General features: G+C 49.7%; 2 protein-coding genes across 2 annotated transcripts in view; one reads left to right on the top strand and one right to left on the bottom strand.

Moving 5' to 3' along the window:
* CDCA8 (cell division cycle associated 8) overlaps positions 1 to 22,827 on the top strand; it is a 438,802-nt gene that overhangs the window by 105,594 nt on the left and 310,381 nt on the right. The gene's annotated exons all lie outside the window — the stretch shown is intronic.
* Positions 1 to 22,827, bottom strand: part of GRIK3 (glutamate ionotropic receptor kainate type subunit 3) — a 114,704-nt gene that overhangs the window by 38,768 nt on the left and 53,109 nt on the right. The window contains exons 2-7 of the mRNA XM_068172761.1: positions 12,979 to 13,155; positions 11,967 to 12,224; positions 10,478 to 10,659; positions 6,611 to 6,664; positions 2,405 to 2,578; positions 474 to 617 (exon numbers count right to left, since the gene is read on the bottom strand). Of these exons, the coding sequence (XP_068028862.1) occupies positions 474 to 617; positions 2,405 to 2,578; positions 6,611 to 6,664; positions 10,478 to 10,659; positions 11,967 to 12,224; positions 12,979 to 13,155 (989 nt within the window). The remainder of the gene's footprint in view (positions 1 to 473; positions 618 to 2,404; positions 2,579 to 6,610; positions 6,665 to 10,477; positions 10,660 to 11,966; positions 12,225 to 12,978; positions 13,156 to 22,827) is intronic.

Genomic DNA, 22,827 nt, shown 5'->3' with positions numbered 1-22,827 from the left:
CCAAAGGGCTGCACCCAAAAAATAGATGACAACGGGTTTTCACACTTTTATAAGTTTGGTTCATTTGCATATTGAGGGTTAATCTTCCAATTACAGCTTCAGCTAATGAAGTAATTTTACCCCAAGTTTGCTGCCCCCAACTCACTTTTGTTTCCATCTCTCAGGGCCTGAGGCAGTGAGGGGTCCTTGATTGCCAGGCCTGGAGAGGAATTGTTGTGTCTGCCCAAAATGGGGAAGCAGCAGCTCCCACTGCATATGGAGTTTGGAGTTATGCACTAAAGAACTGCAGGATTACAAGTAGATGGAAAATAGAAAAGCTCAAATCCTGAGGCATCAGTGGGAGCACCGAGGGGCTGCACAGCTCCCGGTCCAGGGAGTTTTCTAACCCTGCACCTGCCAAGCCTCCACCACCTACCCTGCGGAACCTGCTCCTCCCGGGGAATGTTTATGGTGCAACAAAACCACACTTTTACCTCTTTTATGAAGTTCATGAAGCGGCCGCCGAACCTCCAGGCCTTGTGGCGGTGGCACTGCAGGGAGTTCACGGTCATCTGCGGCGCGCGCTGGTAGCACACGGACACCACGTGCACCGCGTCGTACAACAGGGCAGCGTCTGTCTAAAGGGAAGGGGGACAGCGTTGGTGGCCATGGGGACTCGTAGGAAAAGGTGGAACCCACTCTGAGTTACCCCCGCCAGCCCCAGGGTTCCTCTGTCTGTGTTCCCTGATCGTTGCTTGGTTGTTTAGATAGAAAGCTCGGGGTTTTGTCTAAAATCCGCGGTTCTGGAAGTGTCGTTTGCCTGTGAGCGGCTGTTCGGGTTGTTTCTTGCACATTTCCTGCTGTGGTGTCAAAGAGGGAGGCAAGGACTTCTAAATGTGGAAGGTAGTAACAGAGTTTTCTTACTGAGTCTGTTTTGTCTGAGTGTAAAAAAAAAAAAAACTATACGAGAACATATTTTCCACACTATTTTATACATGGGAAAATAAGAAACCGAGATGTTTGTGGGCACACAGTTTTCCAAAAATGACACAAGCTGTCACCAAAATCAGGACCTCATGGCTTTGTAGCATATTTAAGCATTTCAGTAATCTGAACTAAGGAGAACTTTTTTCCCCCTGTATAATGTGATGATTTTAGATTCAATTTGAGATGCCCCATCTTACATCCAAACACTGATCAAGAGAATTGGATTTATTTTTCACTCTGATGTGGTAAGACCTCCTAGTGAAAATACATTATTTGCTGGCTTCATGGAGCCACGAAACAGATGTGAGTGTAGCAGCAGCGTAATAAACCACAATAAAACAAAATAATACAGCAAATAACTGAGCAAACATCTCACAGGACGTAGCCATGGAGAAAATCCCCCAGCCTTGGCAGCCATCCCTGTGACCTTCCCTTCCTTCAGCAACCAAGCATGAAGAGCAGGAGCCCCACCTGCATCCGTGGGCGGATATGGACCACAACAGGGACAGGTTTGTGAGTTTGGGGCTGGAGGAAAGGGGGGGCACGGATATGTCCATGCAATTTCATGGTGAATTACAGACTGTAATGCCCAGCTGAGTCCAGGGCCCCAGTGCATAGACACCTGGCAAACAGGAATCAAAGGCAGGATCCCTCTGAGAGAGCAAAGAGGGGCTGGGAGGAGAGGCAGCACTGGGGACTGAGCTCTGCTGTAGGCACAGGGGGGCTCAGCCCTGGGCAGCCTGGGGAGAGGCAGGAGAGTGGGCGTCTCTCCCCTAACAACAAACACAACAGGAGGGATCTGAGGAGCCATTTCAAGGTGAAAATCTGGGAGGCTTTGCCACTTTGGTTCTGGCAGATCTAAAAGGAGAGGGAAGGAGGGAGCCAGTCAGCAGTTCCGGGGGTCGGAGACAGCCTGGTAGGGAAGACAGATGGGCGAGCAGGTGCTGAACCTTCCGAGCAGTAACCCAGCGGAGCAGAGCTGCCATCAGACCCTAAAAGGAGTCATCAAAGCTGCAGCTCAGCCCATCTCTGGCCATTGCTTTGGTGCTTTCCCCCTGCTTCAATCTCAGCAAAGAGCCTGGTCCAGCCTGGCTCTGTGCTGTGCTCCCAGCCCTGGGATCCTATCCCACTGCTCCTGGGGACAGCTGGAGCCCTTTGGGACATGTCCTGGCTACCTGCCTTGTCTGGTGATAAATCTGTTGGCAGCTGGGCCTGAGCAGGAGCGCTACCACAGCAGTGGGGTGTGGGCTTCACCCCAGTCTTTGAGGGACAGTTGTTAGAGAATGTAAGAAAGCACCTCAGGGCAGATACCTGGGATGAGTCGTTACTTGTACAAAAACCAATAAAAGTAACATTTTGGCCTTAATGACTGTTCCTACCTTCCTTGCCACCCTGTCCTGCTTCCCAGACCCCTGTGCCCTGTTTGAACTGCCCGTACCATCATCACACCATCCAGAAGCCCCAGCTCTGCCTTGGGCGCCGACTGCAGCCTCTCCATGGACCACTTCTCAATGATGGAGGACACGTGTGGGTTCTCCACGTTGAGGATCCGGAAGCCGGTCAGGTTCACCCCAGAGTAGCGATATGGTTCTAGGTCTAATGCATAAAGATCCTTAAAAGAGAGAAACCGGTTTAAACATTTTGCTTAGCTTTGTTTTGTTTGAGTTTTCTGCGTCGGCTCGTGTCTGTGTTTGGAGCGAGACAGCAGAGCCCACAGAAGGTGGGAGGGAGTACAGATCCCTCAGGAATTCAGAGGATTGTGCTGCCTGCTGCCGTCAGTCGCTGCTTGCAGAGGCCTGTAGGTGTTGGTGGAATCTGGGTGCCGTATGTGCAGGTTCCCCCACACGCAGCAGGAGGGAACTCCTACCAAAGAGGCCAAAGAGCTTGGTCTCGGCATGAAAAAGAGTGGATTGTGGGCAGAGAAACAGAATCACTGCCTGTGACCCTGAAGAAAGAGACTTGCGACCCCAGGGCGGGGGGACAAGGCAGAGCTTCTGTATCTGGAGCTCCCGTGGGCCTTTCCACGGAGGGTTTGCTGGCAGTGCTGAGGCACAGGGTGCTGCGAGTGACAGAGTCACTCTGAATGCAAAACACCAATTTGCAGACTATGAAAGAGGAACTAAGACGCATTTCTTGACATTCCAACCAGCCTACACTGTCTGCAGATGAATGAGGTGCCCTTTATACGATGTGAAAACCAGGGCCAGGCAGTGCTCAGCTCTGCTGGCTGCCAGCCTGCGAGCATCGCTTGGCAGGCAGCGAGGGGCACTGGGGCTACTGGGGGGCACTGGGGGAGCACTGCTGTGGTGCAGCTCTTGGCTCTCCACGTGTCTGAATGTCAGCTTCAGTGCTCAGGAATGAGTTTGGGGTTAGACAGCACGTCAGGAGCATGTGGTAGCTGATCTGCTCCCCAGAGCCAAGCAGCTCACCCGAGGGGTGAGTGAGGGAGTGTGGCGAGATGGCAGTCAGGGGTGAGCCATTTGTTGGATGGGGAGATATTTCACCAGCGTTTGTCCTGAACAATTCCTGCAAAGGTTTCATGGCAGTTTAAATGTGGGGAGGCAGAAAGGCAACACCACAAGTCTGCAATGGAGCATGGGGGTGAATATGTGACATTCACTGCTCTCACAAGAGCTTCTCAAAAAGAACTTCAATATGGGAGGAGATGCTGGGGCTTTGCTGGGGCTGTTCTGTGCTGTGTGCTGAGGCTGTGCTGGGGCTGTTCTGAGCTGTGTGATGGGGCTGCTCTGAGCTGTGTGCTGGGGCTGTGCTGGGGCTGTTCTGAGCTGTGTGCTGGGGCTGTGCTGGGGCTGTTCTGAGCTGTGTGATGGGGCTGCTCTGAGCTGTGTGCTGGGGCTGTGCTGGGGCTGTTCTGAGCTGTGTGCTGGGGCTGTGCTGGGGCTGTTCTGAGCTGTGTGCTGGGGCTGTTCTGAGCTGTGTGCTGGGGCTGTGCTGGTGGGACACAGCTACACTGTGGGGCCACCCAGCTGCAGCACCCATCTGCCCACAGGGGGATGGCAAAGTCCCCCATGTGCTGCCCTAAGCAAAGCAGAGCAGCAGCAGCATGTGCCAGCAACTGAGACATCATTCTCTGTGGGGGAGTGAGGGCTCTTATGGCTGTTTTGCTTTAATAAGCTTTGGGGGTTTCATCTTTTCTGTAAGCCTGGCCCTGACCTCTGCAGCCCCAGGCCTCACTGCTGATGGATGCAGTGTTCAAACTTGCAGGTGCCGCAGGGACCAAATCATTAATCACCCTACAGTGGCAGTTGGGACTTGGGTTTTTGGGCTGTTTTTTAACCCTGAAAAATTGCAAGTGCAAACCTGCACGTTCTGTTAAAGGGCACTGTGGAAACCAGGCCACAATGTTGACTTTTAAATGACTTAAGGGAGCTAAGGGCAAATATAGTGGTTTGAACTCAGACAGGTGCTCATGTTTCTGGCTGTGATGGTGCACAGCAGTTCTGTGCCTGACCTGCTGGAATGGGTCTGTTTTTTCATGATTCAATTTTAATCAGATACTTCAGTTTGTATTCCAGAAATTGTTGTGAGGAAATAATTTTTGGTTGCAAAAGCCGATGATTTCCCCCTCAGATTGTGACCGGGTGTGATAAATCAGGTCCCTGAGCTCCAGACCCCATGGTCTCTGTTGCCCATCTGTCAAACCATCAGCCCTGGCCATCTCTCAGATCCCACTGGTATTTTGGGTGCTGTCCCTGCCCTGCTGCTCCCCATCGACCCTTCCTTTCACCAAGTTCCTATAGAAACCAACCTCGCATGAGGTCCCTCCTCGGTTCCACTTTAAATCTCAGCTGCAGCCTGATTTATCACCTCCTGGAATCAGAGGATAATTCAGAATACCAGCTGAGTGTCAGGATGTGGGGAGGTGTGGATGGGAATGATCAGATCAGTTTCTTCTGGATTTTCTGCTCCTGCACAGCCACAAATTGAAACATCTGGTTCTATTTTCCACCTCATCTACATTCCCTTTCACTCATTATTTTCTGTACTGCAGATTAATTCTCCCCTCCACCCTTAATTTTGCTCTCAGTGTTCCTGTGATGCTCTCCCCCTTCCCCAGTTTGCCCAGCTTGGGCTCCTCGGTGCTGGCAGCAATGCTGAGGACTGATCCTCAGTGATCCCACATCCTCAGTGGGAAGCTGGAAAGGTGGTCCAGGAAGCACATCCCTTCTTCTTCTGCCTGTGGGTGAGGTGTCCCTAAAGCTCTGCCCTGGCATCTGGCAGGGCTTGTCTGTGGCTGCAAAGCCCCATTCTACAGACTGCAGAGACACCCCCCAAGGAGTGGAGATCTGGGATATTCCCTGCAGGGCTGTGGATGTAAAATCTGTGGATTTTACATTTGGATGTGACAGAGACCAGTGCTCATCAGAGATCCTCCTCCTGCTCCTCCTCCTGCTCCTCCTGTGGTGGAAAAGGCTGATGGGGCTCTTCATGCTGAAGTCAGTGAACTGTAGTCGTGCTGCCTAGCAAAATGTTGAAGCATTTCATGCCAAGTGTTGATACACTGTGCTCAGTATTGACTGGGGACCTTTTAGAAACATTCAGTATAACATAATAGACTAATTCATTAGCACCCCATGGGTCTCGTACTGGGGAAGCTGAAGCACAGGCATTGCAAGCTAGGAAAACATTGCCTTAAGGAATGACAGATTAAAATATCTTTCCCATGATATAACTGTTATTTCAGGAAAGTGGCATTAATTGTGATTGCTTATCTATTAATTTATTATAATTCCTCTTTTCCCACCTCCAGGCTGTACCTACACATGAAATGTACTCCAGGCTCAGCTGGGGCTGATTAATAGGAGGTTATCTGGGAAATGCTTAAAGCTGCCTGGAATAGATAATGGCAGCAGGGGTAATTAAAATGTCTTTTGCATTTGAAAAATAAATTTTGTAGTTTTTAAGGGTTAGTTTAGTCTGTTTCTTTCCTAAAGGCAAAAAGATAAATTGGATTTTCAAAATCACACAAAATTCAACAGTAGACTAGACAATAGCATCTTAAATGGAGACAAAAGTGACCCTGCCAGGAAAGCCAAATGCCTCCCAGAGTCAGAGAGGACTGGCCTGTGTTTAACAGAGGGGAGTTAATGTCAGGCTGAGCTCCCCTCCTGCAAAAGAAACCTGCAGGGCTGAAGCTTGGACCACAGCAGGGCTGCTCCTGGCTCCAGAGGGGACCTGGGTGCTCATCCCCAGCTCCTGCTGAATCAGGATCCCACCAAATCCTTCAGCCTTGCACTCTCCCTGTGCTCATTGTCACTGCGTGGGGAGCTACACTGAAATCAAAATGACTGGGAGGGAAAATAAAACCAAAACCCACATCTGTGCACTCCAAAGGAGGCACTGTCCAAGGGCAGGGGAAGGAGGAACTGACAACTCTCAGGCAGTACTGCAGAGCAGAGGAGTTAGAGCCAGCTCACTGGGGTCTGACCCCGACCTGCAGCCAAGTCCAGCCCTGCCCTCTCCTCCTGGCAGGGTCCCAGCTCTCCCCTTTCCTTGCATTTCCCACCCCACAGCAGTGCAGAGCACACCAGGATCAGACACCCATCCCACCCTCCCTCTCCAGCTGCCCCCTCACATCCCACCCCCCATCAGTGTGTACGAGGCGTGTGCACAGATACTTTACCAGAGTGGTGAAGATGAAGTGGTAATATTCTGTCATCATCCCCATTGCCATAGCCTTAAGGAGAGTAGGGAAAAGGGGTTAGTAAAGGGATACAAGGACATAACAACAGCCATGCAACATAAAACTCAGAGCTCGTAGGTAAATGGGGCAGGAGAGACCCAGAAACGCCGGGTTTGGATTCAGGATTGAGGTCATGGAGCAGTTAAGCCAGGCTCATCAGCAAGAGGCACATGGGCTGAGCTGAGCAGAGCTGTGGCCCTCAAACCATTCTGAAAATGTGGCAAAGCCTCAGTGTCCAGCTCCCACGAGGGCTGGCAGTTCTGGGTGACACTGGGTGTCCCTGGGCGTGCCAGGGCACTGTGGCACTTTGCTCATGGGTGCAGGATCCTCCAGGGCCACAGGCTCTGTTGGCACAGCTGTGGGAAAGGGGGTCACCTTTCCTTCTCCAATACCAAACCATGAGCAGCCTCACAGAAACCTGTGCAGATTGACCATAAATAGCCTGTTCTTATAGTCACACATCCGTGTAGTGGCTAAGAAGACAGCTGAAAGGGTTTTGATTTTAATTCTGGGGCTCTGCATCTTCCCCCTTCAGTCCCATCTGTGCAGCGAGTACATGGAGCTCCTGCCTCTGTCCCTCCTTCCTGAGCACAAGTCAGATCCTGACTTAGGGCCTGGTTTAGAAGTGGGTCAGTGAAGGTGCAGGCACAAAGATGGGGAGTGGGAATATCCCCTGTCCCTCAGCTTTTGGGGATCAGGGTCCTGAGGGCGCTTGGCCAGCACAGCTTGAGATTCCTGGCCAGCCCCGACAAGCAGGATGGCTCCTGCAGATTGCTGGGATTTGCATAACTGAGCACTGGAGAGAGAACAGACTGTCCTGGAAGCTCTTTCAGAGAACAAGCATGGTCTGAAGGGCCTTGGCTGGATGACCATGTCCAGACCCTTCACAACACGGGGGGAGCACATTTCAGTCTACGAGAAAGTCACCTTGAAGCTGGTGGCTTGTGACAGGAAGATTCCTGTGGGTTTGGCTGGGATGCTGACTGTGTGAGCATGTTTTCTGGAGAAAACACATGCAAGAGCACTTTAAAATCCCCACTGATGGGAAAGTGACTTCAAGTCCCCCCAGGAAATGTTTGCTTCCCTTGGTTTTTTGCTAAAATTACTAGGGCGGAATTTACCTCCAAGGAAGGAAGTGACAGTCTGAAAAGAAGTGAGATGTCAAAAAACAAGGGAAAAGAAAAGGATCTGGATTGCAAGACTAGATAGTGTGACTCTAGAGTGTGATTTCACCCCAGGTTTCCTGCTCTGGAAATAGATTTTAGGAAGTCTGGGGGCTGTCCCTGTTGCCATTCACCATCCTGTCCCCCAGTCCCTGCTGGGTCAGTGGGTCCAGGGGGCTGCAGTGTAGCTCTCTCCCTCCTGCACACCCTGGCTCAAAGAGCTGAAGCAGACAATGGCACCTCAGTATGGGAAGCATCAGCTAGTGAAGGGGAGCCAAACTGGAGCAAATAATGAGATCCCAGTTCATGTTCTACAGCTGGATCATTCTGGCCATAGCTGAGGAGCCCAGATCCGCTGTCAGAAGGAAGCTCCAGCTTCCCAGCACTGGCAGCCTGGGGCAGGATGCATCTGAGTTTGTGGGGAAATGAATAAATGATCATCCTGGTGGATAAGCCACAGGCAATGGCCGGGATGAGAGCAGGAGCTCTGTCAGAGCTGACAGGCACAGCTGTGCCCTGTGGAGCACAGCGGCTGCTCAGGACAGCCAGGGAACACACCTGGAGTGACAACAAGGGACCAAAACTGAGGAAGGCCGGAGAATCTGGGGTAGAATAGGAAACCCTCACAAGCAGGACTCACTCTCTGATAGGTTTCTACAATTATTTGTTTTCCAAGAGGGCAAAATAATGGATGGTTTGATGTCTGGTCACTCCAGGGGACCCAGGCTGGAGCAGTAGGTGACAGTCTCATCTGTACAGTTGTGCTGGCTCATGTGGTGTTACTCATGGATTACTAATCCTTGGCTTTTTTTACTACTTCAGTTTAAAAAAACTGCCCAGATGATCAGTGCTGTGCTGTGGGAGCATGGAACCTCGGATCTCTGGGGAGCAAGATCCTGACTGGCATGATGATGTGCACACTGCTCAGTCAGAGCTGCTCAGCCAGCACAGGCTCTAGGTGCTCAAACCTTCTGTGTTTTCTGAAGATGTTCAATGAAATTCAGTGCCAAGGAGTGGAAATTTTAGCACAAGTCTTGTGAGAACCTTGTTGCCATCCATGGGGGTGGCAGCAGGGCCAAGAGACTCCAGGGACTCTGTCCAGCCACATGTCTGCAGAGCTGACTGGTGTAGTGGCCAAAATGTTACAAAAGGCACATAATAGCAATAAAATATGAATATTACTGATTCTGGCATAAACAGAATGCTGGGCCTTCCTCCCTGGGTTGTTTTTTTTTTTTCAGTCCATTATTTGATCTGTGCATTGTTCTTCTACTGCTGCGAAGGAAGCAGACACCCCTCCTCGAGGAGATGACTTTGCCTAGCTTGTACTTTCAGTGGAAAAGAGCTGTTTCACAAATGTAAGTGGCACCTCTAGGTATGCATTTCTTGCTACAGGTAGAAAAGTGAGGAAAATATGAGGTTTCTACGCCTCCTAGTCTTCAGCAGATGCGGGTGACCTGCAGGTCATGGTGCACTGCTCTGAACCTGCCTGATGTTACACACCAGAATGACCAGACATGCAGAGACCAGTCAGGCTGTGGTTTGGGTTTGTGCAGCTTCCCAGACTCTGAAAATACATTAGTATTTCCCTGAGTAAAAACACACTGTCTTTTATTGCTAAGCTGAAATCCATGGCTTCAGGTCCTGACAAAACCCTGACACACACACAAACCCAGCCAGAAGGACTTAGAGAGACTTGTCTCCCCTAGTCCCCCCTCTCCTCCATCTTCCTCACTCTGCACCAGCGGTGATGAGCTGAGCAGATGGCACAATAAACTATAATAAACTGCATAATAAGTGAGCAGCACCAAACACAACCAGCACGAGAAAATAACTGGCAGGAGACAATGAGCCCCTTCTATTGCTTCCCATAATAATCCCTCCCAGGCTTTCCAAGTTCTCTGAGCACTTCCCTTCATTTTGCATCAAGCAGGCTGTAGGAGAAGGCTCTTGCCTTGTGCTTGCTTTCTCATTCCTTCGGGGATTCATTTAATCTGTGTGGTGGTGTTGTGCCGGGCTGATAGGAACAACACTTCCACCAGCTGGTTTTTAGCGTCTCTGTGAGAGCCTTTGCCTCATATTGAGCCTGAAACCCAAAGGCACTCGGGAATGAGGAGGAGCTGGGGTGAGCAGTAAGAATCCCAGTGGAGAAACTTGTGAAGGAAGAAAGGAGGGAGCCCAAATGAATGGAAAATCACTGACATCTGGCTTAAAGTCCAAGAATTGCAGACGCTTCTGGGGAAGGGACAGAGGATACAGTCCCTCCTGGCTGGGAGAGCCAGCTTGAATGAAGGAAGAAGTGGGAAGAGGGAAGAAGGCTGGGGCTGTGCAGCTGCAGGGACAGCCACAGAATTGTCCAGCACCAGCCTGGGCCTGGCGCTGCATTCAGCACAGCCCTTTCTCCTCCTGTAACGTTTGTTCTCACCCGCAGCCACTTTTTGGTACTTCCAGCTTTTCAGTGAAAATGCCATTTTCTGTAAAAATCCAGCAGTGTCCTTGAAGGATGGACATGCTTTTAGTGTGGCTGTGGATTGTGGCCCAAGGAAAAGCTGCACCTCAGGGCAGGGCCGCTCTTCATTACGGCCACCCCACACCCATGGGCTCCTTGGCAGCCACTTTGCTTTCCTGCTGGCCCCCCACTCACCTGCTTGAGGATCTGAGCTGCCATCAGGTGGCTGCAGTCGAAGATGATGCGGAATTCCCGGCCCCGCTTCATCTCCTTGAGCAGCGGCCGGGCGTCGTCGGTGTCCAGCGGGAGCTGGCGGATCTTTAGGCGGATGTTGTAGCGGGACGGGGCCATGATGAGCTCCTGCAGCCGTATCAGGCCTTCAGGTGTCACACAGAGACAAACCCACAGCGTTACAGGTCTGCCTTCCCCGTGGGCCACAGCGGCTCAGTGCTTCCCCTGCTCTCCACGGAATGAGACCAGGACCTCCCTCCCTCCCTCCCTCCATCGGTCCCTCCTTCAAATGGCCACTGCCAAAGGGTATCAAAGCCAAGGGGCCACATGTCAACCATTAACTGGAGGGGCTGTTCTGGGACAGAATGGCTTTTCCTGGTTGTCCCCTGCCACCACTGCAGCCAGTAGAGCTGGATGGGGTTCCTGCACTGGGTAGGAAGGGGAGAACAGCAGGTTGGTCCTAACCTCAGACACCTCTGGGATCACAAAAAATTTTCTTAAGCAGGTGTGCCCTTGAGAAAGGACAGGATGTGATAATCAGTTGCACAACAAATTAAAATCTGCATATTTACCGCGCACAGCAGCAAAAGGAAAAAATGAATATGCGCTTGGATTTATGAGTCGCGTAGATCGTAACGGTCACTTAATCACAACTTGTAACTTCCTACTACCCTCAGAATTCATTTCTGTTTCCTGCGCAAGGCAAAGAACCATGGTAGATGCAGCTGAGCAGGAATTATTGGAATCTGATGTTGCAAGGAGAATTTCGGGAGATGCCTATTGCAAGAGGGAAGAGAGAAGCGTGTCCCTCTGCACAGAAGAAACACATTAGAATATGCCACAAAGGGAACATACTGTGACCCACATTTGCAAAACAGGAATGTCAAACTGTGTTCTCATCAGCCCTCCCCTAAAGAAACCATTTGGTTTAGTGAAATTAGGTTGGACAGGCTATCCACTGTGGCTTTTGTTTTTTTGGGGGGGTCTATATCTAGAGCTGTGCAGTGCTTTGCTTTGTTTAACCATCAACAGCTTTCCTTACATGAAGAACTTTGCCAGCTCTGTGTTACAGAACTATCCAGAAAACAAAAAATCTTACCAGAACTGCTTTTGGTTTTAGCTGGGAACTGCTCCCTCCATGGCAGATGTACAGGGGCTTTTCTGTTGCAGAGAGGCACCACAGTGCCAAAAAAGCCAGGCTGAGATGGTCACCCCATGTCAATGAACCCCCCCATGACCCTGTGCCAGCTCATGGCCCCACTTGCTAAGAGCTTTGTGAATGAAATGCTTAGAAAGTTCCCAGGGCCTCCCACAGCACTGTCTAGAACTCCTGGGAACCCCTCACAGCACGGGGCATCATTTGGTTCTCTAGAGGGTTCATTGGAAAAGTTCCCAAAGAGACCCAGGGGAGAAAATCTCCAGGATTCCTTCTCTGAGCACCTCCTTCACCCACCTGTGCTGTCGTCGTACACCACGGTGGCTGACCTCCATTTCAGATACTGCACCAGGTCCAGGATGGCGTGGCTCAGGGAAGCATAGTCAGGATACAGGTTGACATAGAAAGTGTCCTTGTTATCCAAAGGGTGATGCTTCCATCGGAGCTGTATGTGGGGGACTTCCAGGGCATTGCAGATAGACTGGACAGCGTTGGTACAGGAGCCTTGGGAAGGTCCAAATATTGCAACGACCCCCAGAGCGAGCTGGTCACAGGCTGGAGGGGGAAGGGAGGAATGTCAGCAAAGCCTGGCGGGGCTAAGCATGGGACAACCATGGGCACAGCCCAGACACTTGTGAGCACTGACCCAGCACTGATATTGGGTAATTACAGCAGTGATTGGGCACAGTGAGAGAGGAGGATTTATGCCAGGTGGGTATAGACCAGTGGGTAAAGGTGCAGAGGAGTGCCAAGCTCCTCTGAGGGAGCCTCCTCCACAAAACCATCTGAAAAGGGACAGGGGGTCACTGGGCTGGTTGGAGCAGATAGCTCCCTCCTGCTGATGTCCCTCCAATAGCTGCCAGCTCAGGCAGCAGGTTTCCTTTCTCCCCAGCCAGAATCAAACTTCACGAGCCCTCAGGTCACCAGCTCGCAGCCTTTGCTGTGCAGTCCCTCCCCTTCAGCAATTCAAGTGTGCTGCTGTTATCCAGTAATCAAAAGTGACTGTTATTAAGAGAACAGAACATCCACGCGATGGATGTGAACACTGCCAGGGATGCAGCAACACAAGCACAGGCACGGCCTCCAGACCTTTGCTCAGGATTAGAGCAAAACCTGAAAGGAGTTTTCTGAAGTTTCAGAGGGAAAAAAGGTAGTTGTTAAAATGCCTCTAGAAGGTCAGCTCCAGCAGGAGCTCTCATCCAGATCACTGGTGAGAGCAGGACAGAACAAGCTGCTGGTCTGGAAAGCAGACCTTTCTTACACTGAATAAATGGCCACAAAGCTGCTCAGAAGTTTGCTCTGCTCTTACCTTTCTTAGTTGCTTCAAAGCTGTCGTGGAAGTGTATCCTCTGGATGTCATAGGTTAGGGTTGTGTTGGGCAGCAAAGTTCTGTTCCTGTTAATGATGTTGGCGGAGAATCGGAAGGCTTGTTCCTCAGCACTCATCACCTGCGTGTTGGGGCCATCTGCGTACTCAAAGATTCCTCCTGCAAGACAAAAAAAAAAAAAAAAAAATCCACCTTTGAGCCATAGCTTGTTTCACAAATTCATGCAGCAAGGATGAGAAAACTCTTGGAATGTTTGCAGGTGGAGCTGGGCTTGCTTGAGGGCCTGTCCTGCACTGAAATGAAGATGTGAAGACTTGGGTTTTTCTTATATTCTGGTCTATGAGAATGTTCAGGGTGGCAGCTTTGTGGGGCAGTAACAGGTGGTTTAAAGTCTTGGAATATTTTTACGAGTCAGATAAGTGGCTTCCCATAAAATTTTAGGACCAGACCATGGGAAGTGGACAGGCTTATTGCCCGTGGTCTGTGCCCTGAAGAGTTACTGGGTACAAAACTGGCACTGCCCTCCTCTTGAAATCCTCCTGCCTCATCACCCATCTGGTCCTTGCACAGGAGACAGGCAGGGCAGTGCTGCTGCTGACTATTTTCAGTGCCATTTTCAGTCCCCTTCTCCTTTTTTTTTTTTATCGTTCCTCATGTTTAGTTGTCCAAGTTTTTAATTCAGACCAGCAGAGACTTCTGGATTTGCCTACCCTCCAGCTCCTCTGCTCAGTAATGCACATCTCAGATGCAGCTTTCCTGTGTTCAAAAGTTGTTAATGCCATTACACCTCCCCAAGGGCAACAAGCTCATGTCACAGCATCGCTGGGTTTCTTGGCTCTGTATCTGTGAGTCTTGTCCTCAGTTCCCACTGACAGCCACTCTAATTGGAGTGACTTGGTGCAGGCATGGGTTATGCAATGATGTGTCCTTGTCTCCGAGACGCAGGAGCCACCCTGAGCCCCTCACAGAACCACAGAAAGACACAAACCTGCTCTATCTTATTCAAAAGTAAACCAAAATAATTAATGGATGAGCAAAATAAGCAAGTACAATTGGTAACAGATGGTCTCAGGGTTCATTAGCAGAAGGAAAAACCTTCCTCTTCAATTTAAGATAGTCCTCAAATGTTTTCTTGTAGACAACAGATGTCTGCTCAGCCCTGCTGGCTTTTGGGCAATGCCATGAATCCTCCTCCAGCAGCCAGAGCACATTTTCTATAGTTGTGTGGCAGTTTGGTGTTAGCCAGGAGTTCCAGTCTGGCCAGAGCCAAGCTGACAACTTCACTGGTGGCCATGCTCTGGGTGTCCTCTCGGGAATGTGACCAGAGCCACGGACTGGGTGAAGCACAGGAGTGATGGTTGGAGATGTTCTCAGCAAGGAAGCAGAAGGACTTGCAAAAGGCCTCTGATTTTCTGCTCCCCTGGATCGTGACAAGTCCCTTTCCTCCTCTTCCTCTGCAGTCTTTGTGCATCCATGTCCCCAGTTGTGAAGTGAGTGTGGGAATTAATTTACATTCATAGACATGAAAAAAGTTTGAGCCGTTTCCTGCATGTCTCTGCTAGAAAAAAAGCCACTGAACTCAGTGCTAATTTTGGTAATAGGCAGAAGAATAAAGAAAAAAGAGGCTGAATGCTCACTCTGGAGTGTCATTTCAGTCTCACGTGATTTTCAGCCAGTCACTCATGGGCAGGTTTTCAATCCAGAATGCTGAGCAGCGTAGGCAGGAGTGTAGCAGAATTGTCCACGTGCCTCATTCTCACTGGATTATGCCAAAACATTTGGGTTATGACTGGTACAAAGAAAATTATTCATCCACATCAAAGTTTGCATATGCTGGCAGCTCAATTTAAGTTTCTTAGGGCAGAAGAAAGTTCATCTGCAATATTAAATCAGACCCAATAAACAAAACTGAAGTGAGTGTGAGATTCACCCCATCTCTCTGTTCAAAGCTTCACTGTCCAGACAGTTTAGCCAGGGATTTTTTGTTTTCTAGCATCATCCTGAAGTGATAACTGGTAAATGTTACCTTGATTATCCACTAGCCAGCATTAGGCTTTCTCCCAGCCCAGCACTTTCAAAGTTACATTGGAGCATGTCTTATTATGAGAGAATACAGAAGGGCTGGGAATGTGGATTACTGGGGTTTGATCCTAAATAAATTCCCGTTTCAGACATCCAGCTGGATTTAATAGGCTTTTTGGCAGGAAAGAATTTTCTGTGCAGCCACCCAGTACCTTGAGCTCAGGGCCAGGCCATGAGAGAGCTGGCGGGCAGCAGGGATGTGTTTCTGTGTATTTCCCATTGCTGGGGACACACCAGGAATACTCTGGGACACTGGGTATCTCCCTGAGGGCAGCCACGGCATGGCCCAGCCTGGTGTTTGCTCAGAAATTGGTGAGACTGGGAGCACCTGATGTCAGATCTGTGCATGGCACACCCCGTTGGATCCTCACACCCCTCTTGGCTGCGCGCCGCTCCTTCAGAGACACTCATTCCCATCATTATTTAAAGAGCCTAATAACTGGCTTGAAACAGCTGATTAATGCATAATCTTCATCATGATTACACAGCATAACTGGCATTAATTTGCAAAGCCAGCTAATTATGAAAATAATTGTTGCAGTTCTTCCATTTGAGCAAAATGGAGACGCTCAGCTCGTGGCATTGAGAGCATGAGGGATGTGACATCAGCTGGCTGATGGCCGGGCTGGGGCACCCCAGGGGTCCCCTGAAAGCCTCAGCAGGAGAGATGAAGGAGCAGGGCTGGGCAATCTGCTGCTGAGGGCTGGACAGCTGCACTGCAAGGGATCCCACATGAGCCTTGGGCAGAAACCTCACCCGGCTTCACTCTCAGAGATGAGAGTCAGTGGGTGTGAAAAGCTCACAACAAAAGTCTCCACTTTTATACACCACATATCGACAAATCCCACCCGAGAGAGCAGAACTGGAGCTCCATTAGTGTTGCTGCCCCTCTCTAAACCTCTGCACTATTTTGGGAGCTAGTCCCCATGTCTTGGAGATCACTGGATGCTCTGTGGTGCTCATGGCCTTTCCCACTCTTTCCTGTCTGTGCAGGTCTCAGCTTCTCATTCCTTCTTTCTTCCCCTCCCGTGGCTTGGCAGAGAGATAAAAGATGGCCGTGACAAGGTCTCTCATGCTTTGTGACATCCTCCTGAGGTTGGTGAGAAGATTTGCTGCCTGATTTATGTGTGCTGTTCCTTGACCAGTCAATAGAGCCCGAGGACTCCCCACTGCAGAACCAGGTGCTGTTCAACACACGCTGAAGTTTATCAATTCAGGTTGACTTTATTTAAATAGATATTTTTCCCTGGAAACCTTCTTTTTATGCCATGTTTGGGGGGCCTTTGGTGCAGTGGGATCTGGGACTGGGAGTCAGCCTTGTAAGAGATGCCTCACACAAAGCAGTTGATGAAGGCTTGCAACCCTTATCACTTTTTAAACATATTTTTTGATGAAGTCATCCATTATTATATCTGACTTCTTGGATTTTAAAATCAATCCCAGGCAGGTTAAATAATTATTCAGTTGTCTTTTACTCTTAAAGCAGGCTAATTGCTCTCTGGAGAATGTCAGCCGGCGTATGGGAAAACACACTAATTACAATCAGCTCCATGTCTGACTGTTTTATGTTATTTTATTTGATGACCTCAACATCACTGCTAAGGTGAGGAGTTTTCAAAATCTGAAATGAGATCCCAGAGCAAATGCCTGAAACTCCCTTTGGGTCTAGACCAGAGGAGTAGTAGTGGGGCCAGGCAGGCAGAAGGAGCCTGGCCTGGCATAAGGGGAAGTTTGGCTGAAAACCACAGAGGCTCTCACTTGGAGTAGCAGAACTTGAGCCTCTCTTCAGGGTAAAACCTGAATCCCACAGAACGCCTAAAATCCCATTGATGGCAATCAGAACAGGCCCAGGTCTGTCAGCATCCAACAAAACTGCACTGCATTCTTCTGTCCCCAGGGATGGTGCTGGAAAACCTTGGGAATGGTCAATGACCCCTGGACAATGTGCTGGGAAGCCTCTTCCACTGCTCCAGTGATTCCAGGACATGGCTGCATGGGCTCAGTGCCAGTGCAGTTATTTTTAGCTTTGTCAAGAGCTAAGTCAAGAAAGTTAAAGTATTTTAGGATTTTATTTCTCCCCTCTTTTGCTTTTTACCAAAACAAACAGCTTTCATTCTCAGAAAGAAAATTCCAGCAGCCCTCAGCGTGTGGTGTGATCTCTTATCTTCTACTCCTTATAAATGACGGAGTTATTTAGCTTTGAAGAACAACTATTTCTGATAACACTTTTCTCTCCCCCGCTGACAGTGTTGTTCACACATTTAGACAGCTCTGACAGCCTCTTGCCATGTGACATCCGGGAAGAAATACCTGGTTTGAGACAGCTCTTACTGAGGATGGAGCCAGCGGAGCTCCCCAGGGACACGGGAGTTCCGTTCCCTCTCACAGCCCTTCCATGCCCAGAGCTGTGTTTTTTGTGGGTTTTTTTGTTTTTTTTTTCCCTCTGAGGTTATAAAATGTTTTTGCTGTTGCCTTCTGAGGTGTGGGATTTGCCCTCTTCTGAAGACAAATCACTCTGGTTTGGGGCCAGTATTAGCAAATGGGCCGATGAGGACAGGTACACAGAATTTAGTGCCTTTTCCTGCAGGATGCTGCTCCAGGTCCCTGAGGCAGAGAATGGAGAATCTATGGAGAATCTTCCTCACAGAGCTGCCTCCCTGGGAAGGCTTGGAGAACCTGACACTGCTGCTTGGCTGACAAATCCAGTGGGGAGAATCTCCCTGTCACGGCCCAGGTCCCCTGAGAGCTGCTGTTTACACAGCAGCATTGTATAGAGAAATGAGATAACACTGCTGGGAAGTGAAAGTTCGTTCCCTGGAGCGCGAGGCTGTGGCTGGGAATGGGGCTTCAGCTCCCAGAGCCTGCCCATCCTGGGGTACTGTGACAGTCTCAGGTGCAATAATAAGGATGAAGAGAGCAGGGAAATCCAGAGGGCAATAAATATCAGCAAAATAAAAAGGGAAAGCAATGACAGATTTATTCACGAGCAATCTCTCCTTACACCTTTCCCCAAGGAGCTGCTACAGTGAAATGCTCCATAAGTGAGCTCCAAGGAGCTGGTCCTGTGCTCAGCCCGGCATGGAGCAGAGCCCCCAGGTCTGGTGTTGATTCCAGCTGGTCCCTAAACAGAAACAACCCCACCCTATAAACTGATGAGTGAGGAAAGCAGTGCCAGGAGCACTGGGGGCTCCCACCCTTCCAGAACCCTTATGACTCCTGGGAAGCCCTTGCTGCCAGAGAGGTGCAGTGGATCCCTGCCCCAGCCCTCCACAGGCTCCCATCCAGCCCCGTGTGTCAGAGGCAGCATCCTGGGCTGTGCCCTGCAGCAGGACCACGGAGCTGCTCCACGCCAAGGCAGTGAGCACAACTTGCAAACGGATTGAAACAAACCTTCTGGGAAGGAGCTGAAAATAATTCCTCTGTTCTGTCAGTGGGTCCTGGGTTTTGACAGAGTGGCAGGATCTGAGTCCCTGTCCTCTTCAACTGCTGCTGATCATGCACTGGCCCTGTCACTTCAGCGTGGCACTGCTTAATGTGATGCAGCACAGCCACGGATCCAAAGCAATTTCAGGCTTCATCAGGACGCATCACGCAAGAGAACCCCTGCGCAGGGCTTGGCGGCTCGGGGCTGAGCTAGCCCTGCCCACGGGAGCTCCTCGCTCTGGATGCTGATTGCTAAAAACCCAGGAGCAGGATCTGCCTGGAACACGGGGAGAGGATTAACCTCAGAGCCGGTGTGTCTGGATCGCTTACGCTCACACGCTGCCTGCCTTCGCCGTGTGTCTCTTCTGTGTAAATTAAAGAGGCACCAGCCTGTCCCTGACCTGCTCCCACCCTGGCAGCTTCCCTGGCTCTCAGGTCCAAGGCATTTCCACCTGCTTCTGCTGAGGAGCCCAGTTTCATGGGGCTGATGAAGCCCATGAGGTACCTGCCCACCCAGGATCTTTCCCTGTGTCTGCGATACCCTACGGAGACATGGAGCCAAGCAGGGGCTGAGCGCAGCCCCTCCGGGCTTGGGTCTGGGTGTTCCTGAGCTCCCCAGCACACCTGACTGGATTTGCTGCCAAATATCCTTGGGAAGAGGCAGGACATGGAGCTTGAATCCCCCATGAGCTCAGAGGAGAGACAGGCACAGCGGGGTGGCTGATCCCCCCAGTGTCCGGGAGCTTGCTGTCCCCAAACACCCTTAAATGTGACCAGGAATGTTTCTATTTCAGCTGCTGTGACCCTGCATCGTGGAGCCAAACCTGAGTGGGAGCAGTCCTGCTGTCACCTCCCTGCCACAGCCCCCCATTCTGGTCACTCTGGGGGTGTCCCTGGGACCCCACGGAGGAGCTGATGGACAGAGATGCATTCCCAGTGCCCCTGATTCCAGCACATAGTGCAGCAGGAGGTAGAGTCAGGTACTTGCTGAGTAATGCTAAGAAAATGAATTCAGCCAGAAAATCAGATACACAAAGTGCGAGTGTGTCCCACAAGGAGGGATTTCCCACCTGCCAGGACAGAAATCCCATCACAGCAGGTTGATCCATTCCCAGGAGACGGTGTCTCCTTCTTTTCTCATTTTTGTATTGAATATTCAAAATCCTATTTCATTTACTCTGAATTAGGCACTTCATGTCACAGGGGGTGACATTCTTCTATGTATAAGCTGCTTAACAGATGAGCAGTCAAGTGGCAAAGCAATACATTATTAATGCTTCTGGTTAAATTAACTGATTAAAACCACTGGAGCTAAAATGTATGTATCAGCACTTTACTCGCACTAAATGAGGAATTAATGGAACATGGCAGGTTGTGTTTTTAATGAACAGTAGATAGGGAAGGTCTGGAAAGGTTTGTCACTGCTCCTAGGGATGACCTGTTGCATCCTCGGCTGGACGCCGGCACTGCTCGTCCCCACGGGCCAGGGCACGGCCAGGACACAACAGAACAGGCTGTGGCTCCTAGAAACAAACTTCTCCTCATTGCAAACCCTCCTCGTTTGGCCTAATTGGCAGCGTTTCCTCTGCCATGCTTTGAACAAGCTGTTCTGGTGTTGCACGTTTGACATCTGAGGAAGAGCGTTTACCGCAGCGGCAGAGCGTAACCCCGACCAAGGGAGCGGATCAAAGCGCTAATCTGAGATCAAAAGCCTTCAGTGGTGCTACAGCAGAAATAAATTAAGTTAGCAACAGATTTCTTAATGATATTTAAATTTCTAATTTGCATAACACATGATTAAAATGAAATGGCCTTTTTTTTTTTAAGCAGGCTCAATTAATTGAAAAAAAAAAAAAAAGAAAGCAGCATCATAATCTCAGAGGAACAGATTCCCATCAAGATAAAGGCAAGGAAAATGCCATGCAACTTTTAATTTACCCAATATTCAGCTCACAGGAAATGCAGATCTCCCAAAGTGGCTGTGGAGTTGCAGCCTGAGGACTCCCCTAGGGGCCAATCTCCAGTGACACCCAGTCCCACCATTGCCCTGGACACTGGCTGGGAAAGGCTCCCATGGGCTCTAAGTCAGTATTTCTCTGCAAAAGGGAGATCTGGCAGCTTTGGGCTCCTTGTGCTTGTCTTGTTCCCACTATGGGACACCTCACCATATTATTTACCTCCCTGGGATTATTTACCAGTTCAGATATGGGTGTGAGCTGCCCAGAATTAAACCACAGTGTCAATTCCAGCCTCCACTCTCTGCCACCCCACTTCCAGGGAGGGGCAGCTGGACTGGACTGTGCCACCAGTCCTCCCATGCCCATCCTTGCCCTCATCCCCAAAGCCTCACTGAAACAGCCTAAACTCAGCAGATGTGTCCTGGGAATCACCGATGGCTGGATAAATCAGGCGCACTCAAATGTCACTTTTATGGCAGTGCTTTGAGCTGAGAGCACGTGTTACACTGTAATACATGGCGGGGGAAAAGGGTTTGAAAGCTACAATTTATTGTAGATGTGTAATACAGGTTGAGGTGGCATGGCTGGAAGTGTATTTTCTGTGGGGTTTTATTGCCCTGTGGAGGGGTCTGGGGTGTCCATCGGGGTGAGGTACAGAGCAGGGAGTGAGTCCACACTGAAACATAAATCCCACGTCGTGCCAGGACTGACCAGGCTTCTAACAAAGCCTGCAGGGTGATAAAATACTCTGGATTTCTCTTTACTATGTGCTGGAGAGCTGAGGGCTGGCCCCGTGTCCCCCTGGACACACTCCCCAGTTTGGGGAGCAGAGCTTCCACCGAGCAGGTGAATGTTCTTCCCATTTCTGGGTCCAAGTGGTTCATTTGTGAAAAGTCACTGTAAACTGAATACAGGAAACCAGACCTGCTTCTTTTGGGGAAAAAAAATGTCCTCCCAGCTAAACTGGATCTTGCAAACCTTTGAGCTCTGCACTGGGAGACCCCATTGGCCATGCACAGACCTGCCAAGCTAAATTAAAATGCCAATTATTGCATGTTAATTAAATTCTTCTCCAATATTCATTGCTAATAAATGTTAATACCCACCTGGTATGTAGCATATATTAGACTTAAGAAACCTACATTAAATCCTGTTTTCCATTCACAGTGCAGCCAAACACCAACAGTCAACTTGTTTCTCACTCTTGCATTGATGCTTCCAAAAACTGGGGCCTTGACTAAGACAAGGCACTGAATGGCAAATGCAGTTCTGCAAATATTATGACACATTGTTTGTCATCTGCCCTAAATATTTAACAGTTCCATTTTACAAGATTTTTTTGCCACATGCTGAGTATTTGCTCCTGATAGATGCTAAATTTGACTGATGGAATGGATTCCATTCAGGAGCTGACAGCCCCAAAACCTTGTGAGGATCTTTGCTGTTGGCATCTTCTGTTTAAAAGAAAGCAGAGAAGGGGAAAAAAAAACCCCACAGAGTGTCCTGGGAAAATTGTTTCTGCTTAATCCCCTCTTCTCTCCTCAGAAAATCCTTTTTGTAGGAAGAGATCAAAGGTCTGTAATAGATTTCAACAGGTCTCCAGGAAGTGTGGGATGCTGAGGGAGTGTGGAGCTCTACAGGATTGACCTGCCCCTGCTGCTGGTGCCTGGGGCAGCCAAAGGTGTAATTGGAAGATTCAGAGACCAATGTTGCCTTTTCCTCTTCCTATTTTAATGTTTTAGTGTTGTTAAGCAGAGGGAAAAACCAGGCTTTGCCAGGATGTGGCACTTGCTGGGCACGGGAGGTGGGGGCAGCACAGGGGCCCACACTGGGACCTGTGAGAATAAATGCTCACAATTTTGTACAAATTCCTTCCCAATCTGTCTTTACTGAAATCTTTTATGGTGGGAAAGTTCTGTCTGGGGATGGCATTTTTGAAACCTACAATCTTCAATATATTTTATGAATGGTTATTTTACCTCCCTTTGTTTTAACACTCCCCCCCATTTCTTAATTTTCAATTCTGAATGCCCAGGGTAATTACAGCTGAAAGATTTGCTGGCTTAAAAGCAGCACTTTATTCCAGGGAATGAAAGAAAAAAAAAAATAGGGAATGACAAAAGGATCTGCTCTGAAAAATGCTTTCATTATTTTCCTGTCATCTGTACTCTTGGTTTACAAACAGCTACACGCAGAACAGGGGATGTGAAGGGACGTGCTGGACCTGCCCGGCAGCACGGCTCCAGAGGAATTCCACATTCCCTAAATGATCAAAACCAGCTTTTGAAGACCTGTTCTGTCTCAGAGAGGAGCAGCTGCCCATGGAGGAGCAGCTGGCGTGAGGCTGTGCTGCGGCCTGAGCACGTCG

The sequence above is a fragment of the Anomalospiza imberbis genome, chromosome 25 (genome assembly GCF_031753505.1).
Source record: "Anomalospiza imberbis isolate Cuckoo-Finch-1a 21T00152 chromosome 25, ASM3175350v1, whole genome shotgun sequence".
Taxonomy (NCBI): Eukaryota; Metazoa; Chordata; class Aves; order Passeriformes; family Viduidae; genus Anomalospiza; species Anomalospiza imberbis.
Note: the sequence above shows the minus strand (reverse complement) of the source record. Positions and strands in the feature narration are given on the sequence as shown.